At 43.1% G+C, this 27,532-nt stretch overlaps 1 protein-coding gene across 1 annotated transcript in view; it reads left to right on the forward strand.

Moving 5' to 3' along the window:
* The window catches only part of WDR65 (WD repeat domain 65), a 126,331-nt gene that overhangs the window by 73,531 nt on the left and 25,268 nt on the right, over positions 1-27,532 (forward strand). The window contains exons 11-18 of the mRNA XM_006886618.1: positions 2,145-2,306; positions 5,123-5,278; positions 6,351-6,444; positions 7,685-7,875; positions 10,103-10,276; positions 11,321-11,479; positions 15,210-15,353; positions 25,944-26,060. Of these exons, the coding sequence (XP_006886680.1) occupies positions 2,145-2,306; positions 5,123-5,278; positions 6,351-6,444; positions 7,685-7,875; positions 10,103-10,276; positions 11,321-11,479; positions 15,210-15,353; positions 25,944-26,060 (1,197 nt within the window). The remainder of the gene's footprint in view (positions 1-2,144; positions 2,307-5,122; positions 5,279-6,350; positions 6,445-7,684; positions 7,876-10,102; positions 10,277-11,320; positions 11,480-15,209; positions 15,354-25,943; positions 26,061-27,532) is intronic.

The following is a 27,532-nucleotide window of genomic DNA, read 5'->3' on the forward strand; positions in this document are numbered from 1 at the left end:
TTAATAATATATGCCAGCTAACAGACATTGAACAAAGTGTGTTAAATTCTGTGTCATTTTACTGTATATGAAATTTCATGAGACATTACAGGGCTATTCTATCACCAGAGGGATCTGCCCTAAGCTATCCTTCTATAACCTCAACAACACTCCTCACCCACTACTATCCCTAAACCCCCAGCAATCATTAATTTGTTCTCCATTTCTATAATTTTGTCATTTTGAGAATTTTGTAGAAATAGAATCATACCTTTGGAGACTGGCTTTTTTTCACTCAGTATATAATACACGTAAGATCCATCCAACTTGTTTGTGTATCAGTAGTTTACTTTTTATTGTTGAGTAGTAGTCCATGAAGAAGCCCTCATGGTACAGTGATTTAGCACTTGGTTGTGTGCTCAGTTTTTAACCCAAGGGATAAAAGATCTAAGAATCTGCTCTGTAAAAATTTTACCCTAGGAAACCCTGTGGAGCACTTCTACTCTGCCCTCTTAGGGTTGCTGAGTCAGTGTAGCGGCTGTCTGTGGAAGGGTAGTCGCACAGCATTGAACCATTCCCCTGCTGCTGGACACTTTTCCTAGGTGATTTTTTTAAAAAAAAAAAACTGTTACTAATAAAGCTGTGATGAGCTATCAGGTACAGATTTTCATATGAAAGTAATTTTTCTTTTTTTCTTATTTTTTTATTGTGATTTGAGTCAAAGTTTACAGAGCAAATTGGTTTTCCATTCAACAGTTCATAAACATATTTTTCCATGACATTAGTTGCAATCCCCACATGAACATACTACATCATTTCTATGGGAATAGCCCAGGAATACTATTTATAGAGTGTATGGTAAGTATATTTAGGTTTATATTTAGGTTTCTGAGAAACTGTTTCCCACAGTGTCTGTGCCATTTTCATTCCCATGATCCACATATGGAGAGATGCTATTTTCTCCACATTGTCTCATTTAGTATTACCACTGTTTTTTATTTTTGCTGTTGTAATAGGTGTCTGAGGAACTCTAGTAGCATAGCAAGTTGTGCTACTAACCCAAAGTCTGTGCATATCCTGTGGCTTGAGTGCACCACAGCTCTGCCAGAGAAAGATGGGTAGGCTCCTCGCATTGCAGCTGACAGCCTCAGGAAGTTGATGGAGGGTGGTAATGGATGAGTCTGAACCAACTTGACAGTAGTTAGTTTAAGTTTTTTTAGCATAATGGATATGTTGGAGTCTTTAGGTGGTTATTGTTGTTGTTATGTGCCGTCGAGTCGTTTCCGACTCATAGCGACCCTATGCACAACAGCCCTAAACCCTGTTCTATCCTGTGCCAATCACACTGCCTCTGACACACCCATCCCGATTGCCCCAGTCACTGAATCAATCCATCTTATAGAGGGTCTTCCCCTCTTGTGCCGTCCCTCCACCCTCCCAAGCATGATGTCCCTCTCCAAGGACCTGTCCATCCTTGCAACATGCCCAGAGTATGTCAGACAAAGCCCCAGAATCCTTGCCTCCAAGGAGTAGCTTGGTTTAACCCTCTCCAGGATTAATTTTTTTGTTTTCTTGGCAGTCTATGGTAAATTCAATACTTTAGGTGGTATATATAAGAAAAATAATGCATTTGTCTCCTAGCCAAAAAGGTTATACATTTAAATCTACCCAGAGACATCTCAGAAGAAGGACCTAGAGATCTAATCCCTGGAACTCAATCACTGAAAACAGGGAGCTCTGGTGGCTTAATGGTAAGGAGTTGTGCTGCCAACCCAAAGGCACACAGTTCAAATCCATCAGCTGTTACAGAGAAGAAAAAGATGGGAAGTCTCCTCTTGTATGATTTACTGTCTCTGAAAACCCACTGAAGGGTCAGCTATGTGTTGGTTCCAACTTGATACTACATAACAACAGCATAAACATATGCATACAGAAAGCTAGAGAGAGATTATTGACCCTTCATAGACCAAATCCAGAGAGAATATAGATGCAGCTTTGGTTTCACACTTATTAACAAAACCTTTGGAGTGTCTTTTGTCTCACTCTTGTCCAGGCTCCATTCTACTTTCCCAGAGGCTTGGAGGAGCAAGACCTTGCAGAGACCAGCTTATTCTGGTCATCTATGGCCCTCAAAAACTTCCTCTCTCTGAACTTTTTCTCTTCAGATGTTGATCACCTTTGATGACCAGTACCTGCTGACTGCTGCTGAGGATGGCTGCCTATTCATCTGGAAGGTCTTTGATAAGGATGGGCGGGGAATCAAGCGAGAGAGAGAAGTGGGCTTTGCTGAAGAGGTCCTCGTCACCAAAACAGACATGGAAGAAAAGGTAAGAATTGGATCTATCATTTCAGACAAGGGTCTCATATAAAAAGTTTACAGACTCCTACAGAGCCTCCACAAGAAAAAGACTGATTACACAATTATAAAATGGGCAAAAGACATGGACAGACTTTTCACACAGGAAGATATTTGCATGGCCAACAGACACAGGAAGAAATGCTCTAAATCCCTGGCAAGCTGAGAGATGCAAATCAAAACTACAGTGAGATACCATTTCACCCCCAATAGCAATGGCAAAATTTAACAGGACAGCAAGAAATAAATGTTGGAGAGGATGTGGAAAGATAGGAACTCTTTTACACTGTTGGTGGGATTATAAAATAGTACAACCACTCTGGAAGGCAGTTTGGCATTTTTTTCCAAAGCTGAACATAAAAATTCTATATGACTCAGCTGGGCTACTTCTTGGAATATGTTGTCATTTGTTGTTTGGTGCCGTTGAGTAGTAGATGACTCATAGCGACCCTATGAATGAACGGCCTGAGCACTGTTCGTACGTAGAGTTTCTGGAGGCAAGCCATTTCGGAAGTGGATACCGCTCCTGCTTCGAGGCTTGTTTTAGTCGGGAAGCTCCAGCCAACACTGTCCACCATGGGTGCCCATTACCACGATTGGCACATCACTGTCACAGTGTTCAGCATCACAACAACCACAAGTTACCTCTGTACAGCAACACACAGACCAGTGCTATACCACCTAGAAGAATGTTTGACAGGAAAATATACCCCCAAAAAATTAAAACTGAGGCACAAACAGAGACTTGTACACCATTGTTTATAGCAGCATTATTCACCATCCCAAGAACATGGAAATGACCCAGATGTCCAACCACAATCAAATGGATTGAGAAATGATGGTTCATTCACACAATGGAGTACTATGCAACACGCAGGAGCAATGATTTTGAAAACTACTACCTAACTTGGGAGGGACTGAAAAGCATTTTACAAAGTGAACTAACTTGGTCCCATAAGGACAAGACTATATAAGACCATTATTGTAGACATAGGAAGATAACTAGTAAAACGTGTGTGAGGATGCAAAAGGGGGGAACAGAGGGGTGAGGATGGGCAGGGGCGGGGGGGAAGTACTCATAGGATCACACAGTTTGGTGGGTGTAGAGAGGGGTGGGTAAAGGGAATGGGAAAGATCCAGTGTGAAAAACAATGTATACAAACTTTGTAAGTAAACCAGTACAAAAGGAGAATGGATTGAGGAGGGCAGAATGAGCAAGTACCTCAAACACAGTATATCAAAAAAAGGTCTCTCCCTCTGTTTTAGGTTGGATTCCCTAGAGTAGCAAAACCAGTGAAATAGACAGACGTAAATGAGAAACAAAGATATTCTGTTAAATTAAATTCAAGAAAATTGCTCACACAGTCATAGAGGCTAGAAAATCCCAAATCTGTAGATACATTTGAGCTGGAAGTTTCTCTTGACTCATGTGATTGTACAGTCTGATGAATCCATGATTGGCAGGTCAGACAACAGCCTAATGACTCACAGGGTTGCAGAAGCTGATGAATCCCCACACTGACAGATCAGACAACAGACTGCTAAGCTTCAAGAAGCAGAGATCAGATGATGATGAGCGGGATACAGGATCCCAAGCAAGAGAGCTTTGCCAGAGCACATGCAGAGAGAGAAAGGAAGAAATATAAGAGTCACACCCTGTAAAAACTCCCCTACATTAATTAATTATATGAGGGTCATGACTTGGGTAGGATATGACTTGATTGAGGATAGAACTTGTAAGAGTGCAACTCAAAATAAACCCCACCCTAATTCTGTCTCATTAACATATACACATTTAGGGAACTCTGGTGGCCTACTGGCAAGAAGTTGTGCCACAATCCCAAAGGTGCACGATTCTAATCCACCAGATGCTCTGCTGGAGAAGGAGGGGCAATCTTCTCCTGTGCCCGCTGGATCCAGTTCGACAGTACACAATAAGAAAAATAAGTAAAAGAAATAGATACACCTTTGTGTTTATAACGGAGAAGATTGCCTCTCTTTCTTCTGTGGAGTAGCTGGTGAATTCGAACTGCCTGCTTTTAGGTTAGAAGTGCAACTCCTTCCCTACTAGGCCACCAGAGCTGTCGGAGTGCCTGTTATGTGTTGGATATTCTTCTAACATTGAAATTACTTCAGCAAACAAAATTTCCAGATATCTCAGCTCTCCTAGACCTTGAGTTCTAAGAGGAAAAGACAACAGACAATAAAAAACAAAATAGATAAATTATACAGTGTCTTTGAAAATGTCATTTGGCACTTCCAACCCAAAGGCAGGCTGTTACTATCCATCATTCAGTGGCCCAGAGTGAGAGAGATGGGCAATCTCCTCCTGTGCAATTTATGGCCTCTGAAAAGCCACGGGAGGGTCAGCTATTAGTCCATTCTGACCAGATAACACATATCAACAACAGCAAAGAAGGTATAAAAGTAGAACAGAGTAGTTGAGCCAAGCTGGAGTGGGACAGAGAAAGCAACAGGAATAAGTGTGGTCCAAAGTATGTCCGTTGAGGTGACCTTTCAGATTTGAGGGAGATAAAAGATAAGCACAGTGGCTGGCACACAGTAAGGCTCTCACAATATTGTAAGACTACAGGAAGAAGATCTTATGTCTACTAGTTTGTAGCCCATGTGAATTACAGGGGAAAAGGTAAGTTCTACTTGAGACATATTTAGTAATAGGCAAGTATAAGCTACATCTGCCAAAAGAAATCAAGGCCTCTAAATGTAAATATTCTAGTTCAGTTGTACTGTGTATATCCTTGATTCACTTGTGTCCTTCTCCCAAAGGCCCAGGTTATGTTGGAGCTAAAGACTCGCGTGGAAGAATTAAAGATGGAGAATGAGTATCAACTTCGACTAAAGGAAATGAACTACTCTGAGAAGATTAAGGAGCTCACAGACAAGTTCGTCCAGGAAATGGAGTCCTTAAAAACAAAAAACCAGGTCTGTGTGAGAAACTAAACCAACAATCACAAGAAACCACAAATAGCCACTTGCTCAAGATGCATGTGGTACTGCTAGGACATGGGAGGATATAATACCTTCAGACAGTTGTGGACATCAGAAATGCTTGCCAGTGCAAAATGAACAAAAGCAGACTATACAGCTCTTACAGTGAATGGTACTAATTAGGTATATTATAAAAACACATAGAACAGCTTTTCAGAACATAGCTAAAAGTATAATTATCTCCGGAAGCTGGTATTATGGATAATTTAAATTTTGTTCTTCATACTTTTCTGTAATTTCAAAATTCTCTGCAGTGACAGGAGAGACTTACATAGATTCAAAAACACAAAGAAAAATATAAAAAGGGAAGAGCTATAAGAATATTGATTTTTGGATTGTCAAGAGATAAAACAAAATCTGTCTAAATGTTCTCCACATAGTTGTATTTGGTCCAAGTCTTACTCAGAATCTATTACTTTGTTCTATAAGAATATGTCTGCCTCCTGTCTAGACCCCTCAATTTTTTTCTCAAGGGATATTTGTTCATTTATAGTATCTCTGTGAATCACAGAGTTTAGCTGAAAAAAAAACCCCCTGGCTTTTAATTTTATTTCTTCATTATTTCATTTCTTCATGTAGTCAACTAGCATTTATTTTGTGCCTTGTAAAAAAAAAAAAAGCCAAGCCCTCTATTGGGTCCTGGCAATGGCACCACCTACAAGGAACTTTCGTGCTCAAAGACCACACTGTATTGGAAGCTTACCCAGCTGTGTGCAGACAACAGCGCATTCAGATCCCTGATAATAACCATATGCCACATATCCAGAACTGACCTCAGTACTGACATAGCTCACTTTGTAGAAAGGCTATAAGTGTGAAAATTTAAGACATTCAAAGCAGAATGTAGTACTGTATTTTTAAAAAGTTACAGTGAGCCTTCTTGGAACTTGGTGCAAAATACAGGCCTCAGGAATATTTGTAGGGGAAGAAGAATGTTACTTGTGATGTTAGTCCTTGCCCTAGGAGTACCTTCAGATGTGTAGAGATGAGAAAATCTGTATTTTAGGTTTTAAAGATGGAAAAAGAAAAGCAGGATATACTGCATCAGGAACGCATAGACGACCTCCTGGATAAGCAAAACCGGGAGCTGCAGGACTTGGGTGAGTCTGTGAGTAGAGGCTGTGTGGGCAGAGGGCAACTGGTGATAGTGGAAGAGAAAGGCAGGGACAATGTAACAAAAATCCTAGGTAATAAGACTTTGTCTAAGTATTCCCTAGAACTCACAATTGTTTTCACTGTACTGCTGGATTTACTCGTTAAACACTTATGAAATGTCCCTACATGCCAGAGCAGCCAGTGTCCCTGCCCTAGGTGCTCACCTTTCTTCAGGGTGGAGAGATAATGAATGGTCATTATATACCCTATTCTCCAGGACTTGCAAGCAGATAGAGCAACATGTGGTAGGACTACAGCACAACAGACATACAAAACCAACAGAAGTGGCTCCCTACGGACTGGTAGTCCACTGGGGAATTTAGAGAGTGAAAATGTCAGCTGAAAGCAGTAATTCTGAGAGTTGGAATGAAGTAGCAGTTGGTCCAAGTGTCTAACTCTGGTCTGAGAAGCAGTGGTGCAAAGAGAGCTTTGGTATGGCCAGTTGGAGGACAGCAAGTACACAGTGATAGAGCTGGGTAGAATGAGACTGAGTACACAGTGATAGAGCTGGGTGGAATGATACTGAAACGTGTTCTAAAACTCAGGCTTCCTGATGAACAGCACAAAGACTAAATCAAGGGAAGGGATGTGAATTAGAGACTTGTTCCCAAGAATGCATACAGAAGGAAAGGAGATATGACAAAGTTCAAGTTTGCATCCTGGTAGACTTCATTAGGGCCCATTTATTTGTTGAATGCCCTAAGGAGTCCCCAGCCTCATTGAGACTCAGTTTAATCTTCTGTAAAATGAGGAGCTAATGCCTACTTTACATACTTCTTCTTGTTGTGTACCCTCGAGTCAGAACTAGTCCATAGCTGACCCTCTGCTGCATTTTTAGAAGCAGCTTAATTGCATGGGAGGAGATTGCCCACCCTTATCCCACAGAGCAGCTGGTGGATTCAAACAGCATGCTTTCCGGATTGCAGTACAGTTTCTCATCACAAGATCACCAGATTTGGCCCTGAACCCCTCTGTACTTTTTATACATTTAAAAGGGGACAGAACTTGACTGCTTGCTTATAGAGCAGGGACCAGACAAGGACGATGGCCAAGCATTTTGATTTTGGCCTAGAGGCTGGTACCCCAGCTGATGTGGGAAAGGGATGGAAATGCTCCCAAAGCTCCAGGATGTCCCTATGGCTGTTGTTCTCTCCCACCTTAAAGATCCTCCCTGCTTCCTTCCAGAATGTTGCAACAACCAAAAGCTGCTTCTGGAATATGAGAAGTACCAAGAGTTGCAGCTCAAGTCCCAGAGGATGCAGGAAGAATATGAAAAGCAGCTTCGGGACAATGATGAGACCAAGAGCCAGGCCCTGGAAGAGCTGACTGAGTTCTATGAGACCAAGCTGCAGGAGAAAACCACCCTTCTGGAAGAGGTGTGTCTGGAAAGCTAATCGGGCCTCCTTCTTACTGTCCAGCCTGCCATTTGCAGCCTGCACACTGCCTGGGTAGCTTACGGAAAACATTCCTTCACCACATTTCAGCATACATTTACTTTGCTTCTACCCACTTTGCTTCTATATTGCTCAGGGTACTCAGTAAGCTGGGAGTTAGGCTTTTTATAATTAAATTCTTTGCATAGATCCTATTCATGGTTTTTGTCCTATCCTAACTGTGTACTTTTCTGCTTTAAGAACTGGGGAGATTTTTCCAGAAGAAAAAGCCTGTAGAATCTAGAGCAGAACAAGCACCCAAATGATGGGCAGTTGCCTAAAATCCTTTAGCAACTATTTCTTTAAAAATCAATCCAGTCATTCACTGATTTAACAAATACAAACAGCGTCCCATTGGTTTACCAGCCTGAGTACTAGGTGTAAAGAGAAACAAAGCATGGGTCTGGCTATTATTCAGGTTAAGGAGGGAGGCACAGAGATCAACATCTGATACGGAGATATACCCAAGAAAGTAGGAGGACACCGTCAAATGGTGCCTAGATTGGCCTGGGAGATTTGCAGAAGCAAATGAGATCTGAGAAGAATGTAAATTGGCATTAACCAGATGAAGAAGTGAGATGGGAGAGTGGGGATAATCTTACTTCCAGGCAGAGCAGAGTCCTAGTGTGTTCAAGCAGTTAGTGGTTGGGAAAATATATATAATTTCCTAAGATGAAGTAAATATTTGGAAATTCCTTATAGCCCCCCTTTTTTTTGCATGAAATTGTAGCAAGCTGATCTTCTAAGATTGTAGGAAACTTATGAAGGCTTGGAGGAAATGTGAAAGAATGACAAGAGGCAGTAAGAGAACTGGCAAGGGTGACTGAGGACTTAGCTGAGGTGCAGGTTGAATTATAGGACATTAATCGCCCAGATTGTGTGATTTCATACTGCAGTATTTAGCAACTAGGGAGGGGTGTGTGTGTGTGTGTGTGTGTGTGTGTGTGTGTGTGTGTGTGTGTGTGAGAGAGAGAGAGAGTGTGTGAAGAATCGTAGCTTAGATTTTACTAATAGCTACAGAAGAATCAAGATGTACTGGTGACCACAGGTACTGGCTAGAGAGAGATTAGTAAAGAACTAGGGGTCTGTAAGATAGCAGAGGAATCATGGGGCCAGGAAAGTGATGAGTTTGGGAGTTGGAATGACCATACCTGGGTCTGTCAAAGATAGGTCTATCTTGGGAGGAGGAATCTGAATTTGAAGGTTTCAGAGGTGACATCATTGAAGAAGAGATGGTTCTGAGAGTAGGTGGCTGAAGTAGAGTCAAGATAAAGGTAAAAGCACTGAAAACATTGTCCATCCTCTAATGGGGCTCTTCTGATTATAGAAAAGAGGCTAAGCCAGGATGCAGAAGTCTTCTGTAAACCAGGACAGTGACCAGACAGTGAGGGAGATGAACGTGGTAAGATAGAGGTATCACAAATAGCACAAACTTCAAAGAGTGCTGAGTGACAATAGGCAATTGAGAAAAATCCACCTCCACCTGAGCTGCCCAGAGTTCCAGGATATGAGGGGCATTTGGCTTATACAAGTGGTCTTAACTTAGCCCACCCAATCCAGGCCCATTTCCTGCTCTCTGGGTCTTACACCCTCATATCTACAATTTGGAGCTGCCAGTGGTCTCCCCAACAACCTCTAGGTCTCTGCTTATGGTCAACTCTTTTCCCAGGACTTCTCCTTTGTTTGGCCACTGTACTCATCCTAAGGAGTCCAGGCAAGGGCCAACTCTGAGTAGCCCTTCCGTGGGCGACCTCCTTTACTCTCCATCCCCACAATGCGTGGTGTCAAGAAAATGCTAATTCAAAAAAAAAAAAAAAGAAAGAAAATGCTAATTCTTCAATATTGGGGTATTGGAGGGGTCAGCTCTTTCTTTGAACTCTCAAGACACTCCCCCCATGTTTACACCCTGACATCATCTTTACTTCTTATCTCCCCCCAAGTTTCTTAAGGGAGGAATGGTGTTTCATCAAGAACTGATTTCCCAGGAACAGCACAGAGTCCACCTTTTAGTAAATGTTCCAGAAATGTTTGTTGATCTCCAGAAAACTGACTGAACTAAGGAACAATGAGTCCCTTCCCTCCTGACATATCTATCTTCTTCTCTACCTCTCCCTTTCATCTCCCTCTCCCTCTTCCTCTGTACTTTCTGCACCTCTCTCTCTCTCTACAGGCACAAGAAGATGTTAGGCAGCAGCTACGAGAGTTTGAAGAGACCAAGAAGCAAATTGAAGAAGATGAAGACCGAGAAATCCAAGACATCAAGACTAAGTATGAGAAGAAGCTTCGGGATGAAAAGGAATCTAACCTACGGCTCAAAGGAGAAACAGGCATCATGAGGAAAAAGGTACTGTACTGCTGTCTGAGAGGTCCTGGGGTGGGTAAGGACAGTATTGTAGAGAAAGCTTGGAGTCAACAGTAGCCCCACCCTGGCGGACAGCAGAGCTTCTGCCAGTCAGGAGGGTAGGAAGGGAGTGCCGGGAGTGCAGGGATTCTCATGTATCTTTAGGCAGACACTCTTAGCACATCCTCACATCCTCTGAAAGGCCAGCTCATTCTCTTTCTTTTTTCACTAAGAAACGGAGCTCTCTAAAACTTTCTAGGTTTTCATTTACTGGCAAGTAAAATTTAGTCAAAATTTTCAGAGAGAAATCTCTGATAGAAATGGAAATAAGGTCTTGTGGAGATGATGAGGCAAATGAAATCTTAGCCTCGGGGTATCTCCCAGTTCTTGGTTCAGGAGATTTGGGGGGAAAGGAATAGGCAGTAAAAGATGTTTCATTTACAAAATGGAAATGTTCATAGACAATTGAATGAGGGAGGATTCAGTTCACAGATCCTCAAGGATTGCTATTTTTCTCTGAAGAGGCCATGTTCAAAGCAAGCCTACATACCTTTCTATTAGAAATCATATTACCAGTAAACCAGAGGGCAATCACATCTTCCTTTCTTGGCCGGCACAAAGACGACTCACCAGCCATGACCCAATCTCTTTAACGTGGATGGGGCATGGACCCTCAGCCTTTCAAGAGCTGCTGTGGTCGTGGGGATTTTGCTGCTGTCTCATTCCACTAAAAGAATTAATCTCTAAAGCATCTCACTGCAGAGACACATCTGTAAGTGGAATGGGACTGGATCTTAGCAGATACCATTTCAAATTAGACCTTTGAAACTGGCCTTCCTGGGAAATTCTGAACTGTCCCAAGTTCTCGAAAAAATCTCCTTCTAAAACCCCAGATATGTTGAATGCTTTAACATTTCTAGAAGGTGGAGGATTTGATTACAGTTAGGCACTGGTGGGGGCCTCTTTGAATTCACAGCGAGTTGAAAGAATGGAGATTAATTGAAAGATAATGATGGGTGGTCTCTGTTGTTGCCCTTGTACCTCTAGTTCAGCAGCCTGCAGAAGGAGATTGAAGAGCGAACCAATGACATCGAGAGCTTGAAGGGAGAGCAAGTGAAGCTGCAAGGAGTCATTAAGTCCCTGGAGAAGGACATCCAGGGCCTCAAGCGGGAGATCCAGGAAAGAGATGAGACAATTCAAGATAAGGTGAAGGCTCATCCTCTGCACTCCCTCAGATGTGCCTAAGACAGGCCCAGGCAGTGAAGACAAAGCTTGGGACAAGGAGGGTCTCTAGTTTTCTTGAACATATTTATTTAATTTGGTGAAAAATGAGCAATCAATCAGCAAAAAAGGAAAACCAAACTCAGATTCATTACCATTGAGTTGGAAACAACTTATAGCTGATTCTCCAGTGGGTTTTCAAAGGCTGTAAATTGCATGGGAAGAAATTGCTCATTTTTCTCCTTCCAAGCAGCTGATGAATTTGAACTGCCCACCTATAGGTTGGCAGTGCAACTCCCTACCCAGCTCTCCATGTATATCAGGGAAGAGGAACTAATATTTTTGGGTGGTATGAAAAGTAAACTCAGCCATTAACGAAAATGATTGGAGGTCCAAGTCTACCCAGAGGTGACTTAGAAGAAAGAATTGATGATCTACTTGTGGAAAAAAGAAACTCAGCTTTTGAAAACCCTATTTAATACAATTCAACTCTGATTAAGGACTGAAGCCTTCAATATGGATTGAAGCTCAACATCAAGAAAACAAAGATTCTCACCATTGGGCTGATTGGCAGCTTTATGATACATGGTGAAGAGATTGAGATTGTTAACAGCTTTAGTTTGTGCTTGGCTCCACAATTAACACCTTGGTCCCAGCAGCCAGGAAATCAAGAGATGAATTGCACTGGGAAAGTTGGCTGTCAGGGACCTCTCCAGAATACAAAAGAGCAATGATGTCAGCCTGGAGACTAAGGTGTGCCTGATCCAGGCCATAGTCTTCACAATTGATTGCTATGTGTCAGAGAATTGGACAATGACTAAGAATAATAGAAAGATAATTGAGGCATTTGAGCTGTGGTGCTGGAGAAGATGTTGAATATACCATGGACTGCCAGGAGAACAAACATGTTCATCCTAGAGTGGGTAAAGCCAGGCTGCTCCTTGGAGGCAAGGATTCTGAGGCTTTGTTTGACATACTTTGGGCATGTTGTAAGGAGGGACCAGTCCTTGGAGAGGGACATCATGCTTGGAAGATGGAAGGATGGAGAAAGAGAGGGAGACAATTGATGAGATGAATTGATACAGTGACTGGGGTAATGAGCGTAGATGTGTCAGAGACAATAAAGTTGGCACAGGACAGAGCGGGTTTCAGGGCTTTTGTACACAGGGTCACTATGAGTCGCTAGCACCTCGACAGCACATAACAACAATAACAAACTGACTCACATGGGGTCATTGTGAGGTTGGAATCAGCCCTATAGCAACTAGTTCTGGCACTGTGTACTACACACTAGGCTGCAAACACATCACATTCAGTTCTATCAACAGTGCCATGAACAACCCAATTTTGTAGCTCCAGAAACTGAGTTCCAACTGGTAAATATCTTGTCCACAGTAATACAGATGATAGTGATGGGCTCTGAATAAGAATCTGAGTGAGCTCACTCAAAGACCTATGCCCTTCACTGCTCCAAGCAGTCAAGGATAAAAAATCCCCATGGACTGGTGACAACTCTCCTACCCCACTGCCCACATGGTCAAAGAGGGGCTAGCCTATCCTTAACCCTTAACTCCTAGACATATAGTGAGCTGACATCAGCAGAATGCCTTTGCAGGATACCTTTCTCACAAAACAAGACATGACATACCACATTTTATAGAACGTACATCTATCCCATGGACTGATATATCAGAAAAAAACAGATATATCTTAGGAAGGGTGTAGACAGAGTGCTCTTGGGAAGCAAGGATGATGAAGTTTTGACTCACATTCTGTGAACATGTTGCTGGTAGGCGCTATTCCTTGGAGAGGATTGGCGAAGGGGAGGAAGACCCTCAACCAAGTGAATTGACACAGTGACTGATGCAATGGGCTTTTGTGTGTCAGGACGTGTGAGGATGGTGCAGGATAGAACAGGGTTCAGATCTTTTGTTCATAGAATCACAGTGAGTTGTATTTGATTCGATGTCACCTAAAAGCAACAACCTCAATATGGTAGCTCAACATAAAGAATATATTGTCAATAGTGGACCAATTAATTAGCAGCTTCATGATAGACAGAGATTGAGTGTTAATAACTTCAGCTTGCTTGGTTCAATAGTTGACACTCTTGATGCCAGAAGGCAGAAAATCAAGACTAATTGTGTTTGGAAAGTCTGCTGTCAGGGATCTCTCTAGAGTACTAAAGAGCAACGATGTCAGTGTGGAGACAAAGGTGAGCCTAATACAGGCCATGGCCTTCTTAAGTACTTGCTATGCATCAGAGAGCTGGACAATAACTAGGAATGATATAAGAAGAATTGATGCTGTTAAGTTGTGGTGGTGGAGAAGAGTGTTAAACACACAGTGGACTGCCAGGAGAACAAACAGGTCTGTCTTGGGGAGGGTGAAATCAAGATGCTTTCTGGAGGCAAAGATTTTGAAGCTCCATCTCACATATACTTTGGGCATGTGGCCAGGAGAGATCAGGAGAAGGACATTATGCTTGGAATGGTGGAGGGACAGTGCAGGAAAGGAAGGGCCCAGGTGAAATGGATGACACAATAACTGGAGTGATGGGGATAGATGTATCAGAAACTGAGACTGGTTCAGGATAGGGTACGGTGCAGAGCTATAGTATATGGGATTACTATGAGTCACAGGTGACTCAATGGCATATAACAACAATAACAAGAATGGTCTCTGTCAGAACTAATCAACTTTCCAATTTTAACATGAATGCAAATGACTGAATGTGCTATTAATATTCCAATACAGCTTTTTAAAAAAATAAAAAAAAAAACCAACCAAAGAGATGGCACACTGGATTTAACTCGAGGGCTGTTCCATGGGCTCTGGGCTAAATCCCAAACTTTCTAACTCAACATGTAGGAACTCTTACTTTCCAGCCCTCTATCTCATTTCCCCTTATGAATGACCATTTTACACACAAGTAGTTATTCTAGCACTTTCTGTGCCTTCCTCTTTTACCCCTTTGTAGGGTTATAGTTGTTTGCCCATCTACTTTCCCAGATAAAGTCTTTTCTCTTTGAGGATGTAGAATCCCAATACTTGAAAAATATTTAATTCAACTAATGTTTAATGTATGGATAGACCTGTGTTCCAGTTACCATTGCAATGCAACAAATTACCCTAAAACTTAGTGATAACAAATGAGAAGTTGTTTGTTTTATTTATTCTAGTCACAGATTCTGTAAGTCAGTCTAGTACTTTATTCAGATAGGGTGTATAAAAAACAGGATGACTTTCTGCCTCCCAAGTCTCTAATGGTGTGCCCAGTCAATAATTGGGGGCTGGAAGATGCACTTCAAAGACGCCTTCTTCATTCACATGGATGACACCTTGGAGGGCTGATTAGGAAACAAGGTTTAACTGTGATTGTCTTCTGAAGCATGTCCATGTGCTCTCCAACATGGTAGTCTCAGCTGATTGCACTTCTTACATATAGATGGCGTCCCCCTGGAGCGAGCAGATCAAGTGGGAGCTAATTGGTCTTTTCTGCCTGTCTTTAGATGCTGCACAGCACCATTTGAGCTGCTTGTTTTAGGTTACAAGTAAGTTATTAGTCCAGCCGGCTACAAGGGGAGGGAAAGTGGATCATTACTCCTTTGCCAGGAAAGATCAGAATTTATATCCTTTGCCTCAGAGGGACTGTACATACCAAGGCCTTGTATTGTCTCTCACCTTCTCTCACATCTCTCCACCCTACCCCCAGGAGAAAAGAATTTATGATCTGAAAAAGAAAAACCAGGAACTCGAGAAATTCAAGTTTGTGCTTGACTACAAAATAAAGGAACTGAAGAAGCAAATAGAACCTCGAGAGAACGAGATAAAAGTGATGAAGGAACAGATTCAAGAGGTGAGAAGCCTCCCAGATTCTGTCTCCTTGCTGAATGCACCCACATAGCCTGGCTGGAAGGCAGCTCTCCTCCCACCATCCCTAGATGTGTGCAGCCTTCACTCCATAAGAGGATGCTACAAGGAACCTATGGCCCACCCAGGGGTTCAGCTGTGTGAAAGTAAATTGTTTCAAGGTTTCACTTACTGTAGGGCCTTATAATGGGCTGTGACAGTGCGTTGTAGGATCTGGGCCCTTAAAAGAGAAAAACCACAGCTGAGGGGCCTTCCACCACCAGAGGGCAATGTGTACTCAGCCAACAAGCTGTCTCACCAGAAAACTCAGGCCTGTGGATTCAGCTTGCGTCTTCAAACTGGAGATGCTGGCTGGGATCCTGTGTTGGCCAACTTGTTAGTACTTCATCTGATACAGAACAGGAAGTCATCAGAGGCTTTTGAGCAGGAGAGTGGCCTGCTTAAGTATGTGTTCTGGAAAGCAAACAGGATGGAAGTAAAGAAGAAAGAGCTTAGAGCAAGATTAGTTGGGCAGAGGTTGCTGAGAGCCCAGTGGGGTTAAGCGTCCCTCTTGTGTCCCCTGTGCTGCACCATCACCTTGCATTCCCTTAGGAAGTTTGTTCACCTGTCAGCCTCCTCTCACTGGGAAGAGTGGTCTCTGGTTGATCCAACTACTCCTTTTCACTTCTGTTAATATCTCCTCAGCCTCTCGACTCCAGCCTCAAGTTTAGTCTCCCTACATAGGCTAGAGCAACTTCCTCCCCACTCCCCTCACGTACCCCCACACACACACACACATATTCCCAAGGGTATTATTTCAACTAGCCTAAAACCTAACCTCCCTACCTAAGCCCAGGAGACTTTGCATGATCCAGATTTCATCTGCCTCTTCAACATCTGTGTAAGCTGCTTTCTCTTCCTCCAGTCCCACCAACTTTCTGACAGTACCTAGAACAAGCCAAATTCTATTTGTCCTGGGACTTCTGCAATGTTGTTCCTCTGCCTGGAAGATTCTTCCCCTACCCCAAGATCTTTACATGACTGACTTCTTTGCATCTTTTAGGTCTCAGCTCAGATGCCACTTTATTTATGTATAATTCACACAAAGTGCAGAATTTCTTGACCTCAGCATTTTTAATATTCTGGGACCACTATATCCAAAATAGGCTCTTGCCCTACCATCTTCCCCCTGTTCTGTAATTCTCTGAATGTGTGTGCTGAGTGAAGGTAACAAGTAAAAGATAAAGAGCACTGATGGCCTCACTAAATTTGGTTACCAGAAAGCCGTAGTGGAACTGGTCTGGGCAGGGAGGCCTTTTCTCTTGGAAGCCTTGCAAAGAAGCCATGTGGGAGTCTAGTTCCTTAGTCTCTGGAATGAGGAAAGAGTTCCCTAGCTGACCACACACGTGCCTCCTACCATTCTCAAATGACTTCAGAGCACAAAAATGGCAGCTCAAATAGATAAAAGAACAGAAACTCTTAACACCCTTTACCCAGTTTACCTGGAAGGTCAGTGTGCTGCAAGCCCTTGGAAATAACTGCCTCTTATTACCCTCTCCTTTTGATATATTACTGTCCAAGTCTGCTCATACTAAAGCTCAGCTAGGAGGCCAAACCAAGCATTGATTCTTAACGTGGATGTGTCCACACCCTCAGTCTCTCCACCACTGGTACCAGTTGTTGCCTGGACTGATAAATGGTCCAGGTGCCTTCCCTGGGACTTCTGTCCTTGAGACTGAAGGTCCAGCCACTTATTTGTCCTGCACTCTGAGGGTCTTCTATGAAGTTTCTTATTTTTAGAAAGGAGGCCTCATTTGTAGAGGTAAGATGCTCTGGGAATGAAAGTGTAACACCTGATTTAGGTATCTCTCCTCACATATACATGTTCTGGATTTTTGTTTTCTTTTTCTCTTCCCCCTCTTTCCTTCCTCCATCAGGCTTTTACTTTCTTTCTTTTTTTAATTATTCTAAAACGCCGGCTTCTTTTGGATGATTCAAGGTCCTCTTCTTCCCAACAGAAGTGTTTGCAGAACTCAGCCTTTTGTTCACCTTTTTTTATTCATTGAGTACAGCATGCCTCAGCCTCTGTGCTTTTAATATTCTGAGGTGGATAGTTCCTCACTGTGTGGGCCTGTGTTTGTAGGATGTTTAGTACCATCCTACTCATTATATACCAGTAGCAACCCTCCCCCAGAATGTGTAACAACCAGAAATATCTAAAGGAATGTCTTGTTGCTCCCTAGGAAGCAAAGTCTACTCCTCTCCCCCCCCCCCCAACCTCTCAACTCCTGCCTCAGCCTCCCTTAAGAACCACTGAGAGTGATAAGTAACACAGAAGAAAGTAGCTGGAGTTTCCACACTGGGAAAAGGCACTTGTTCTCACATTCTAAGCTGGTCTCCTGGTCCAGTCAGCTACATATTTCCCAAATTTTTCATGAAACTGATTGGTTTTTATTCGTGTGTGTGTGTGTGTGTATGTGTGTAAAATTTATATTTACAGTTAGCCAGCTGGACTCAGTTTAGATGATCCCAATTTTGTTGGCAACATCTAAAGCATCATAATCAGGAGCAAGTTGAACATAGGCCTTCTTCTCTCCATCAGGCCTAATCAAAGTGTTGACCTTGGCCACATCAATGTCATAGAGCTTCTTTACAGCTTGTTTAATTTGGTGCTTGTTGGTCTTGACATCCACAGTGAACACAAGTGTGTTGTTATCTTCTATCCTCTTCATAGCTGACTCAGTGGTCAGGGAAAATTTGATGATGGCATAGTGGTCAAGCTTGTTTCTCCTGGGGGCGCTCTTCCGGGGGTATTTACGCTGCCTTCGGAGTCTCAGCGTCTTAGGCCGCCGGAAGGTGGGTGACCTGCGGACCTCCTTTTTTTTTTTTTTTTTTTTTTTACTGTGGATGCCCTTCAGGACTGCCTTCTTGGCCTTTAATACCTGGGGGGCGGTGGGGGGAAAAGCAGAGGTAAAGAATACATTTCTCGTCATTTCCTTTATGGGACTAGCCTAATCTGTCATTGCTGATTTTAAGATTATCGAGAAACAGCCCTGAGGGTGTAGTATGTAAGAAGTCTAGCTCTTGGCTGAAAGGTATTCTGTTCGAATCTACCAGCTACTCAGTAGAAGAAAGATGGGCATTCTCCACGCGTATAAAGTGGATATTCTTTGAGACACAATGAGGGGGCGGGCAACTATGAGTGGCAGTCTACTTGATGACCGTGGGTTTGGTATAAAGAAGGAAAACCAGGTGTGGACTCTCATGTGTGTCCTTCAGGAGCCCTTTAGATTGAAGACATCCCTTCTTTCTCCCCACTGCCGTAGCCTTGGTGTGACATGCAGTTCTCTGTCATCAAGACCCCCATGGCAGCCTCTTGACTATCTTGCTCTCCTCAGTAGAATTGCTGCACCAGGTCTTCTAAGATGGCACTCTGAAGTGTTAAGGCCCTCCAGTGACTCCCTCAGCTTGCAAGATAAAAGCTAAGCTTCTACCTCAGTGCTTCTTTTCTTGGACAATTCATGATCCCATTGTGTCAGCTTGACCAGTCCCCCACCCATTGCTCAGGTGGGCCACTCTGGCCACCCTGAGCCATCTGATACCTGCAGGACTACACCAGGCAGCCCTGCCGTGGTCCTCAGACATGGCTCTTCTTTCTGCATGGAAGTCATCTCCCCGTGCTGTCCACTAATGCTGCACTACAAATCACCGATGCATCCCTCTTCTGACTACCACCTCTGCACACATGCTGTGCATGCCTGGGTCCTTTTTATCTCTATCACAGTGTCTGTCCTGTTCAACTTTAACTTGCAAAGTGCATTGGGCTTCTCTTATATATGGCCCTTCAGGCCTTTGGCTTATTTAGCCAAAAATAATGAGTTGGGTTGAGCCTGACTGTTTTACACAATTTATGGAGATTGGTCAGTCCACCATGAAGCTCGTGTAGCGTACTCTGTAGCAAGGTACTGTTAATCCGAAGGCTACCCATCTCTAGCAGTCTAATCCATCAGCAGATCCTCAGGAGAATGATGAGAAGTCTCCTGTTGTTAATGTGATTGTTGTTGTTGTGTGCCATCAAATCACCTGTGATTCATAGAGACCCTGTGCCCCAAAGCCCTGAACCCTACTCTATCCTGGGCCAATCTCACTCTCTTTGACACAGCTACCTTCATTACCCCAGTTACTGTGTCAATCCATCTCATGCACGGTATTCCTCTCCTGTGTTATCCCTCTAACCTTCCAAGAATAATGTCCTTTTCCAAGGACTGATCTCTCCTGGCAGCATGCCCAGAGTATGTGAGATGGAGTCTCAAAACCTTTCCTTCCAAGGAATAGCTTGGCTTCACCTTCTCCAGGACAGACTCTTGGTATGTTCAATACTCTTCTCCATACCACAACCCAAAGGCATTGATTCTACTTTCCTCTTTGATCATCGTCCAGCTCTTTGATGTATAACAGGTAATTGAGAAGACCATTGCCTGGAGCATGTACACCTTAGTCTCTAAACTGACATCATTGCTCTTTAGCACTCTGGAGAGGTCCCTAACAACAGACTTTACTAATACAATTTTTATTTCCTGACTACTGGTGCCAAGAGGGTTGATTATGGAACTAAGCAAGCTGAAATTGTTAACAGTCTCAATCTCTTCTTTATCTATCATGATCCTGCCTTGGCTCAGTGGTGAGAATCTTCATTTTTTTTTCTCCAGTAGTGAGAATCTTCATATTTGATCCATATTTCAAACTATAGTCCTGGAGCCTCTGCAGCAAATGCTTCAGGCCCTCCTCAGTTTCAGTAAGCAAGGTTATATCATCTCCATAACACAGGTTATTTATGTCTTCCTCGAACACTGATGCTAGCTACATTTTTCCTCCTACAGTCAAGCTTCCTAAATGATCTGTTCTGAATGATTGAAAAGGTATGGAGACAGGATGCATCTCTGGCACACTCCTTGCATGATTTTGAAAAATAGAGTGTTTTCTTGCTCTTTTCTGATGACTGCCTCCTGGTCCAAGTACAGGTTCCACTTGAGCACAATCAGATGTTCTGGGATTCCCATTTTTTTCAAGGTTAGCCACAATTTATTGTGATCCACACAGTCAGATGCCTTTGTATAGTCAATGAAACACAGATAGACATTTCTCTGGTACTCTCTGCTTTTAGCCAAGATCCATCTGACATTTGTGATGACAAATATCATCCCTAGTGCTAGTGTCCCTAGTGCTACAACTTCTTCTAAACCCAGCTTGTATTTCTGGTAGTTCTCTGTCGATGTACTGTTCCAACAGGTTTTGGATGATCTTCAGCAGGATTTTGCTTGTTTGATATTAGTGATATTGTTCAATTATTTCCACACTCTGTCGCATGACCTGATTTTGGAATGGGAATAAACATGAATTTCTTCCAATCAGGCCAGGGAATTGTCCTCCAAATTTCAGCCTGATGAGCACATCCAGGATAACATCTATTTGTTGAAATATGTCAACTGGTATTCCATCAATTCCTGGGACCTCATTTTATACCAATTCCTTCAGAGCAGCTTGAATTCAAACTCATTAATGTTGAATCAAAACCAACTCATAGCTGACCCTCCACTAGATTTCAAAGGCTGTGAATTGTATAGGAGGAAATGGCCCATCTTTCTGCCTTAGAGTCTCTGGTGGATTAGGAGTATAAGCCACCAGAGCTCTCTCATTACGATTTACAGCCTCAGAAACTCAGTGGGGGATATTGTGAGACAACAGCGAACTCAAGGCTTGCAAAATAGGGTGTTTAAAATACCCAGTAGAATTTAGTAACTTTGTGGAAAGTGATTGATGTCAATTAAGTGGCTGTGGCCTACCAAGGGAGCTCTAGTGGCCTAGTGGTTTGAAGCTGTGCTGCAACCACAAGGCATGCAGTTCAAATCCACCAGCTTCTCCATGGGAGAAGGATGCGTAATCTCCTCCTATGCAATTAACTGCCTCTGAAAACCTGCTGGAGGGTCAGCTATAGGCCAGTTCCGACTATACAGTCAACAACAGTAATGGCCTACAAAGGGGATTGCTCAGTTTTTGGTCTGGTGAAGAATCAAGACTTGAAACTGACAAGAAATGGACTTACACGAGGGTCAATTCACAGAGGTTTAAGGGGACTCCACATCAAGAAGAGCCTGGACCTGAGGCCTCTGTGCTGAGAAGCTGTTAGATATAGAATAGTGAATGGTAACATTGAAGACTGCAAGAGACAGTGTAAGATGATGAAGCAACGCCTGTGGTGGAAACCAGGATACAAGACAGCTGCGAGGGTCTTGCCAACCCTCCGAATGAGAGAGCTGAGCACCCCCAAGCAGGTTTTCTGGCAGAGTAGGGTGCATTCAGGCACTTGTAGAGCTGAGGAGCTGTAACACTTGCCATAGTAGTGCATAGCTCAGCGAAGGCTCAGCAGTGGGCATGGCCAAGAGAAGGGCCATCTGCCTGCCAGTCATGGCCAAGAAGCTGAGAGCTCTCTTGGTAAGAAGCTGTCCTCATTAAAGGATTGTATCCTGTCTCCTGAGTTAGATCGTGTTACTTTTTAATTGATCCTGATCCCATGTTATAACTTGTAACTTCTATAATAAACAACAACCAAAAAAAGACAAATATGGTCTTCAGGTTTTATGTAACCATTGCAGTTAATTACTGAACCTGGCAGAGAAGTAGAGAGTGCCATGGGGAGGACAGCTGGTGTCAGAAAGGTAAAAAGTTGAATGTGGAGTTTTCTGTCATCCACCTCATAGCAGACAGCTCTGTGCTGAGCTTGATTGCCATCCTTCCTCAGGAATTTACACAAGTTCTGATGCTGCTAGATGCCAACTTCTGATTTACTTCTTTCATATCCATCTAGACCCGAGGCTTCTTAAAGACAGAAGCTACCTTTTAGGTAGCCTAGGACAACTGACTAGTCCTTCCCAGTTGACACATTCCTTTCTTAGCTACAAATACCCTCTCTGCAAATGTCCACTCTTTTTCTGCCTGGCTTGCTGAGTGCCACTGCAAGGTAGCTCTGTGTAGCACTGCCAGCACATTATGTTCATCTTATGAGTCCTTTTCCAAAAGGCAGGCTTTTTCAGGCTCTTCACTACTGCTTATCTTTGCCTCTTAAATGAGGCTCTGGCACCTGAGATACCATTGCTGATGTCACATGAAGCCTGGCTAAAAGTAAAGAATACCCGAAAACATCTATTTATGCTTTATTAACTACACAAAGGCATTTGACTGTGTGCATCATAACAAGTTATGGCTAACATTGAGAAGAATGGGAGTCCCAGAACACTTAATTGTGCTTATGTGAAACCTGTACCTAAACCAGGAAGGTGCTGTGCAAACAGAGCAAAAGAACACTGTTGTTGTTGTTGTTGTTATGTGCTGTCGAGTCACTTGTGACTCACACAACAGCTTAGAACCCTGTTCTGTCTTGAGCCAGTCTTACTGTCTCTGATACACCTACCCCCATTACCCCAGTCACTGAGTCAATCCAATCCATCTCATCAAGGGTCTTCCTCTCTTGTGCTGTCCCTCTACCCTCCCAAGCATGATGTCCCTCTCCAAGGACTAGTCCCTCCTTGCAACATGCCCAAAGTATGTCAGATGGAGCTTCAAAATCCTTGCCTCCATGGAGCAGCCTGGTTTCACCCTCTCCAAGATGAACCTGTTTGTTCTCCTAGCAGTCCATGGTATATTCAGTACTGTGCAGCACCACAACTCAAAGGCATCAATTCTTCTTCTATCATCCTTAGTCATTTTCCAGCTCCCTGATGCATAGCACATAATTGCTAGGACATAGCCTGAATCAGGCACACTACATGGTTTAAATTAGGAAGAGAGTGTGTCAGGGCTGTATTCCCTCTCTTTACTTATTCAGTCTGTATGCTGAGCAAATCTTCAAAAAGCAGGACTCTAGGAAGAGGAATGTGGCATCAGGATTGGAGGAAGACTTATGAATAACCTGTGTTACGCAGATGACACAACCTTGCTTGCTGAAAGTGAAGAGGACTTGAAGCACTTGTTGCAGAAGATCAAAGAATACTACCTTCAATATGGATTCCATCTCAATGTCAAGAAGACAAATATTCTTGACACCAGACTGATAGGCAGCATCATGACAGATAGAGAAAAGATTGAAACTGTCAACAACTTCCTCTTACTTGGATCCACAATTAATACTTTAGTACCAGAAGTCACAAAATCAGGAGACATATTACACTGGGAAAGTCTGCAGTTAGGGATCTCTCCAAATTATTGAGGAGTAATGATGTTATTTTGAGGATTAGGGTGCATCTGATTCAGGCCATGGTCTTTCCTATCCCTTGCTATGCATCTGAAGGCTGGACAATGGCTAAGTATGACAGAAGGAGAATTGATGCCTTTGAGCTGTTGTGTTGGAGAAGAGCACTGAATATCCCATGGATGGCCAAAAGAACAAACAAATATATCTTGGAGAAAGTTCAGTCAAAGTGCTTTTTAGAGGCTTAGATGTTGAGGCTTTGCCTCACATACTTGGTGCATGTTGCTAGGAGGGGCTATTCGTTGGAGAGGGACATGATGCTTATAGAGGTCAGCGATGGAGAAGACCCTCAACCAGGTGGATTGACACAATGACTGCCACAGTGGGCTCTGGTGTGCCAGAAAGTGTGAGGATGGCACAGGATAGGACAGGGTTCAGATCAGTTGTTTGTAGGGTCACTTTGGGTCATACTTGACTCAGTGGCACCCAACAATAACAATATTGTTCCTTCATTGATTCCACAAGTATTTACTGAGTGCCATCTTTATGCCAGACATTGTATCAAAGGGCTATTTATTTTATCTATATAAAATGCATCCAGTAAGAAGGAGTGTTATAAAGTATCCAGTATCCAAAACATGGATGTGACTCATTTGGGGCTTTTTGGTACCCCCAGAAGATAGCCAAATGGCTTGAAATCTGACCAGAGGCCTTACAGATAGACTGAAGTGTCTATTCATTCCAGTTATGATTAAACTTGGTGAATTGTCCCATTCCTCCAAGATAGTCAGTGAACTTCTCTATTAATAGGAATACTTTAATATACCCTGGAGTGAGAAAAGAACAAATCTGTCTTAAAGGGAATGCAACCAGAATGCCCCTTAGAGGCGAGGGTGGTGAATGAACCTTGGTCTCACTCACTTTGGGGGTATTTTCAGGATGAACAAGTCCTTATCATGCTGGGAAAGCTTGGTGAAAGAGAGGAAAACCCTCAATAAGAAAGATTGATGTGGTAATTTCCATAATGGACTTGAACATGACAAAGATTGTGAGATGCTTCAGGACAGGACAGGGTTCAGATCTGTTGTTCATAGGATTGTTTAGACGTAATTAATTTTATGTCACCTGCAATACACAACAACAATAAGAACAATAGTGTCTACCAGGCTCAAAGTGGGCAAAGTATCACTCTGCTTTTGACAAGAATTTTATCAACTAAGGACCCGCATCCATGTCCCTCACTCATTGCCATTATGTCAGAACCTACTCACAGCTGACCTCCAGTAAATTTTCAGGGGCAGTAAACTGCACAAGAGGAGATGGTCCATCTTTCTTCCAAGGAGAGGCTGGTGGAGTCAAACTGCCAGAAAGTTTTGAATGTAACAGTGACTAAAGGGGAGGGGAGGAAGAACCCTTCAAAAGCTCATGATCATTTCCTTTGCCATTTGAAGATGGGACACTCTCCTATATTGTGCATTTTTAAGACTTTTCAACAGAATGATAAAGGGAGCGCTGGCGGCTGGTAAGGAGTTGCACTGACAATTCCAAGGTACACAGTCCAAATCCACAAGGTGCTTCCTGGGAGGAAGATGAGCAGTGTCCTCCTGAGGGATTAACAGCCTGTGAAAACCCGCTGTCGGGTCAGCTATGGGTCGGTTCCAACTCAGTGGCACACACCAATGACAGAATAATGAGGCCGAGGTTCTTTATGCCTTTCAGGCTTACATACTGGATCCTAAAAAATTTGTACTTGGAAATTGACTCTGATAGCTACAGTCCCAAGTAGTTAAAATTCTTTCACACAACTTCACTATGTGAGCAAGGAAGAAGTTTCTCTAAAGAACACTGCCTCGTGTGAGAGCTGAGGGGACAGAAGTGGGTGTTTACTAGTTCCTAAGGAACGCAAGGGAGCATGATTGAAAAGAGCATCATGTTGGGTGCAGTAGGCCAGCAAATGTGAGGGAAACCCTTTTTGAGGTGGAGTGACACAGTGACCGCAGCATGGATTCAAGCATCCTGGAGATGGCACCAGGTCTCTAGTTCTGTCATGTTTAAGGTCACCATGGGTTGGAGTCACTTTAATAGCAACAACATGATTAAAGGAAAGGAAAAACTGACTAAAAGGGAAAGATTGTTACAGGCTGGCCATAGAAACATGGCCATTGGGCCATCAGTTAGGGACCTGGGGCTTTTAAGATCACAAAGATTAAGAGGAGAGTTTTCATTCCAGAAGACCTGGTGGGAGCTTGAAAAGAAATACCTTAGTATCTGGAAAATATTCCAACCAATTCACAAATATCATTCTCACCCATTAGTTTCTTATTCTTGACTCTGTTCCCTTGTTCTCTACAGATGGAAACCGAGCTGGAGCGTTTCCATAAGCAGAATACACAACTGGAGCTGAACATCACAGAATTGTGGCAGAAATTAAGAGCCACTGATCAGGAGATGCGCAGAGAGAGACAGAAGGTGTGAGGACTTTGAGTCTGGCATATCTTGGATCCAGAATCTGGCGCCTTCTGCAGAGGGCAGCTGGCATCAGAGAGCTAGAGCCAGCCCAGTGCTGAGATCCACTTCCCATTTTAATTCACACTCACTACTTGCTTATAACACTGTCTGATTTCAAGCCCATGTAAATTTACTTAACTAAATCCAACTGATGCTGTGGAATGGCTTTCAGTAAAGTGATCAAAGGGTGGGGAGCCCCTTTTATAAGAATGTTCATAGCAGTTGGGCTGTATGGCCGGGTGGTGGTGGGGGGATCACACACACATGCTAAGAGAAGTTGTGTGTAGGCTCTGGTTAAAGGCTTTGATTACCAAAGAATGGCCCTAGAGGGTAAGGATTTGCACTGCCAACCCAAAAGCAGTCAGTTCAAATCCACCAGTTTCTCCCTTGGAGAAGGGTGGGCAGCCTTCTCCCATGTGATCCAAACCTCAGAAAAACTGCTGGAGGTTCAACTGTGAGTTGGTTCCAGCTCCGTGGCATACAACAACAACAGCAGAAGGCCCTCAGAGAACCTCGGTAACACATGGTTAACATTTTCAGCTGTTAGCTAAAAGGTTCATATTAACCCAGAGGCAAAGCAAAGCCTGACAATCTACTTCTAAAACATTAATTCCTTCTTTAGCTCTTATTTAAGATTAAAGGGAAAAAAAGGATAAAACATGTTGTTTTGTACTGTTAACGTTGGAACCAACTCATAGCTGCCCCTTCAACAGATTTTCAGAGGTAATAAATCACACAGGGGGAGAACTGTGTGCCTTTAGATCAGCAACACACTCCTTCCCGCTGAGCCACTGGAGCTTCAAAACACGAGCCACTGAAAATCCCATGGAGCCAGTTCTACTTCAGTAGATGTATTTGAAGTTGCCATGAGTGGGATCAATTCAGAGGCAACTGAACTAGAGAATGACCTCAAAGATCACCTGTTTTAGTATCTCTCTGTGTGATGCATGAGGAAAATAAGGCCAGGACCCGTAACTAGTTAGTAATCAAAGAGCTAGTACAAGAAATTAGGTGTTCTTGGGGCAGGAATACCAGCAACAACTTCTATTTTTAATCAGCTTTATTTTTCCATCCTCCACATTAAGCATTGATTCTGCACTGTTGTTATTAGGTGCTGTGGGCTTGAATATGACTCATAGTAACTCTATGAACAACAGGTCTGGACCCATTTCTATCTGGGCTGTCCTTATCATCTGTGATATACTTACAGTCACTGTGTCAGTCTGTCTTGTTGAGGGTCTTCCTCTTTTTCATGGACCCTCCACCTCTCCAAGCATTTATTGTTTTTGTTGTGTGCCATGGCATCAGAACCAACTCATTAGCCGACCCTCCAGAGGGTTTTCAGAGGCTTTAAATTATGCAGGAGGAGACTGCTCATCTTTCTCCCACAGAGCAGCTGGTGGATTCAAACTACATACTTTAGGGTTGGCAGC

Source organism: Elephantulus edwardii, unplaced genomic scaffold, assembly GCF_000299155.1.
Source record: "Elephantulus edwardii isolate Elephantulus edwardi_28Jun2011 unplaced genomic scaffold, EleEdw1.0 scaffold00049, whole genome shotgun sequence".
Lineage (NCBI taxonomy): Eukaryota > Metazoa > Chordata > Mammalia > Macroscelidea > Macroscelididae > Elephantulus > Elephantulus edwardii.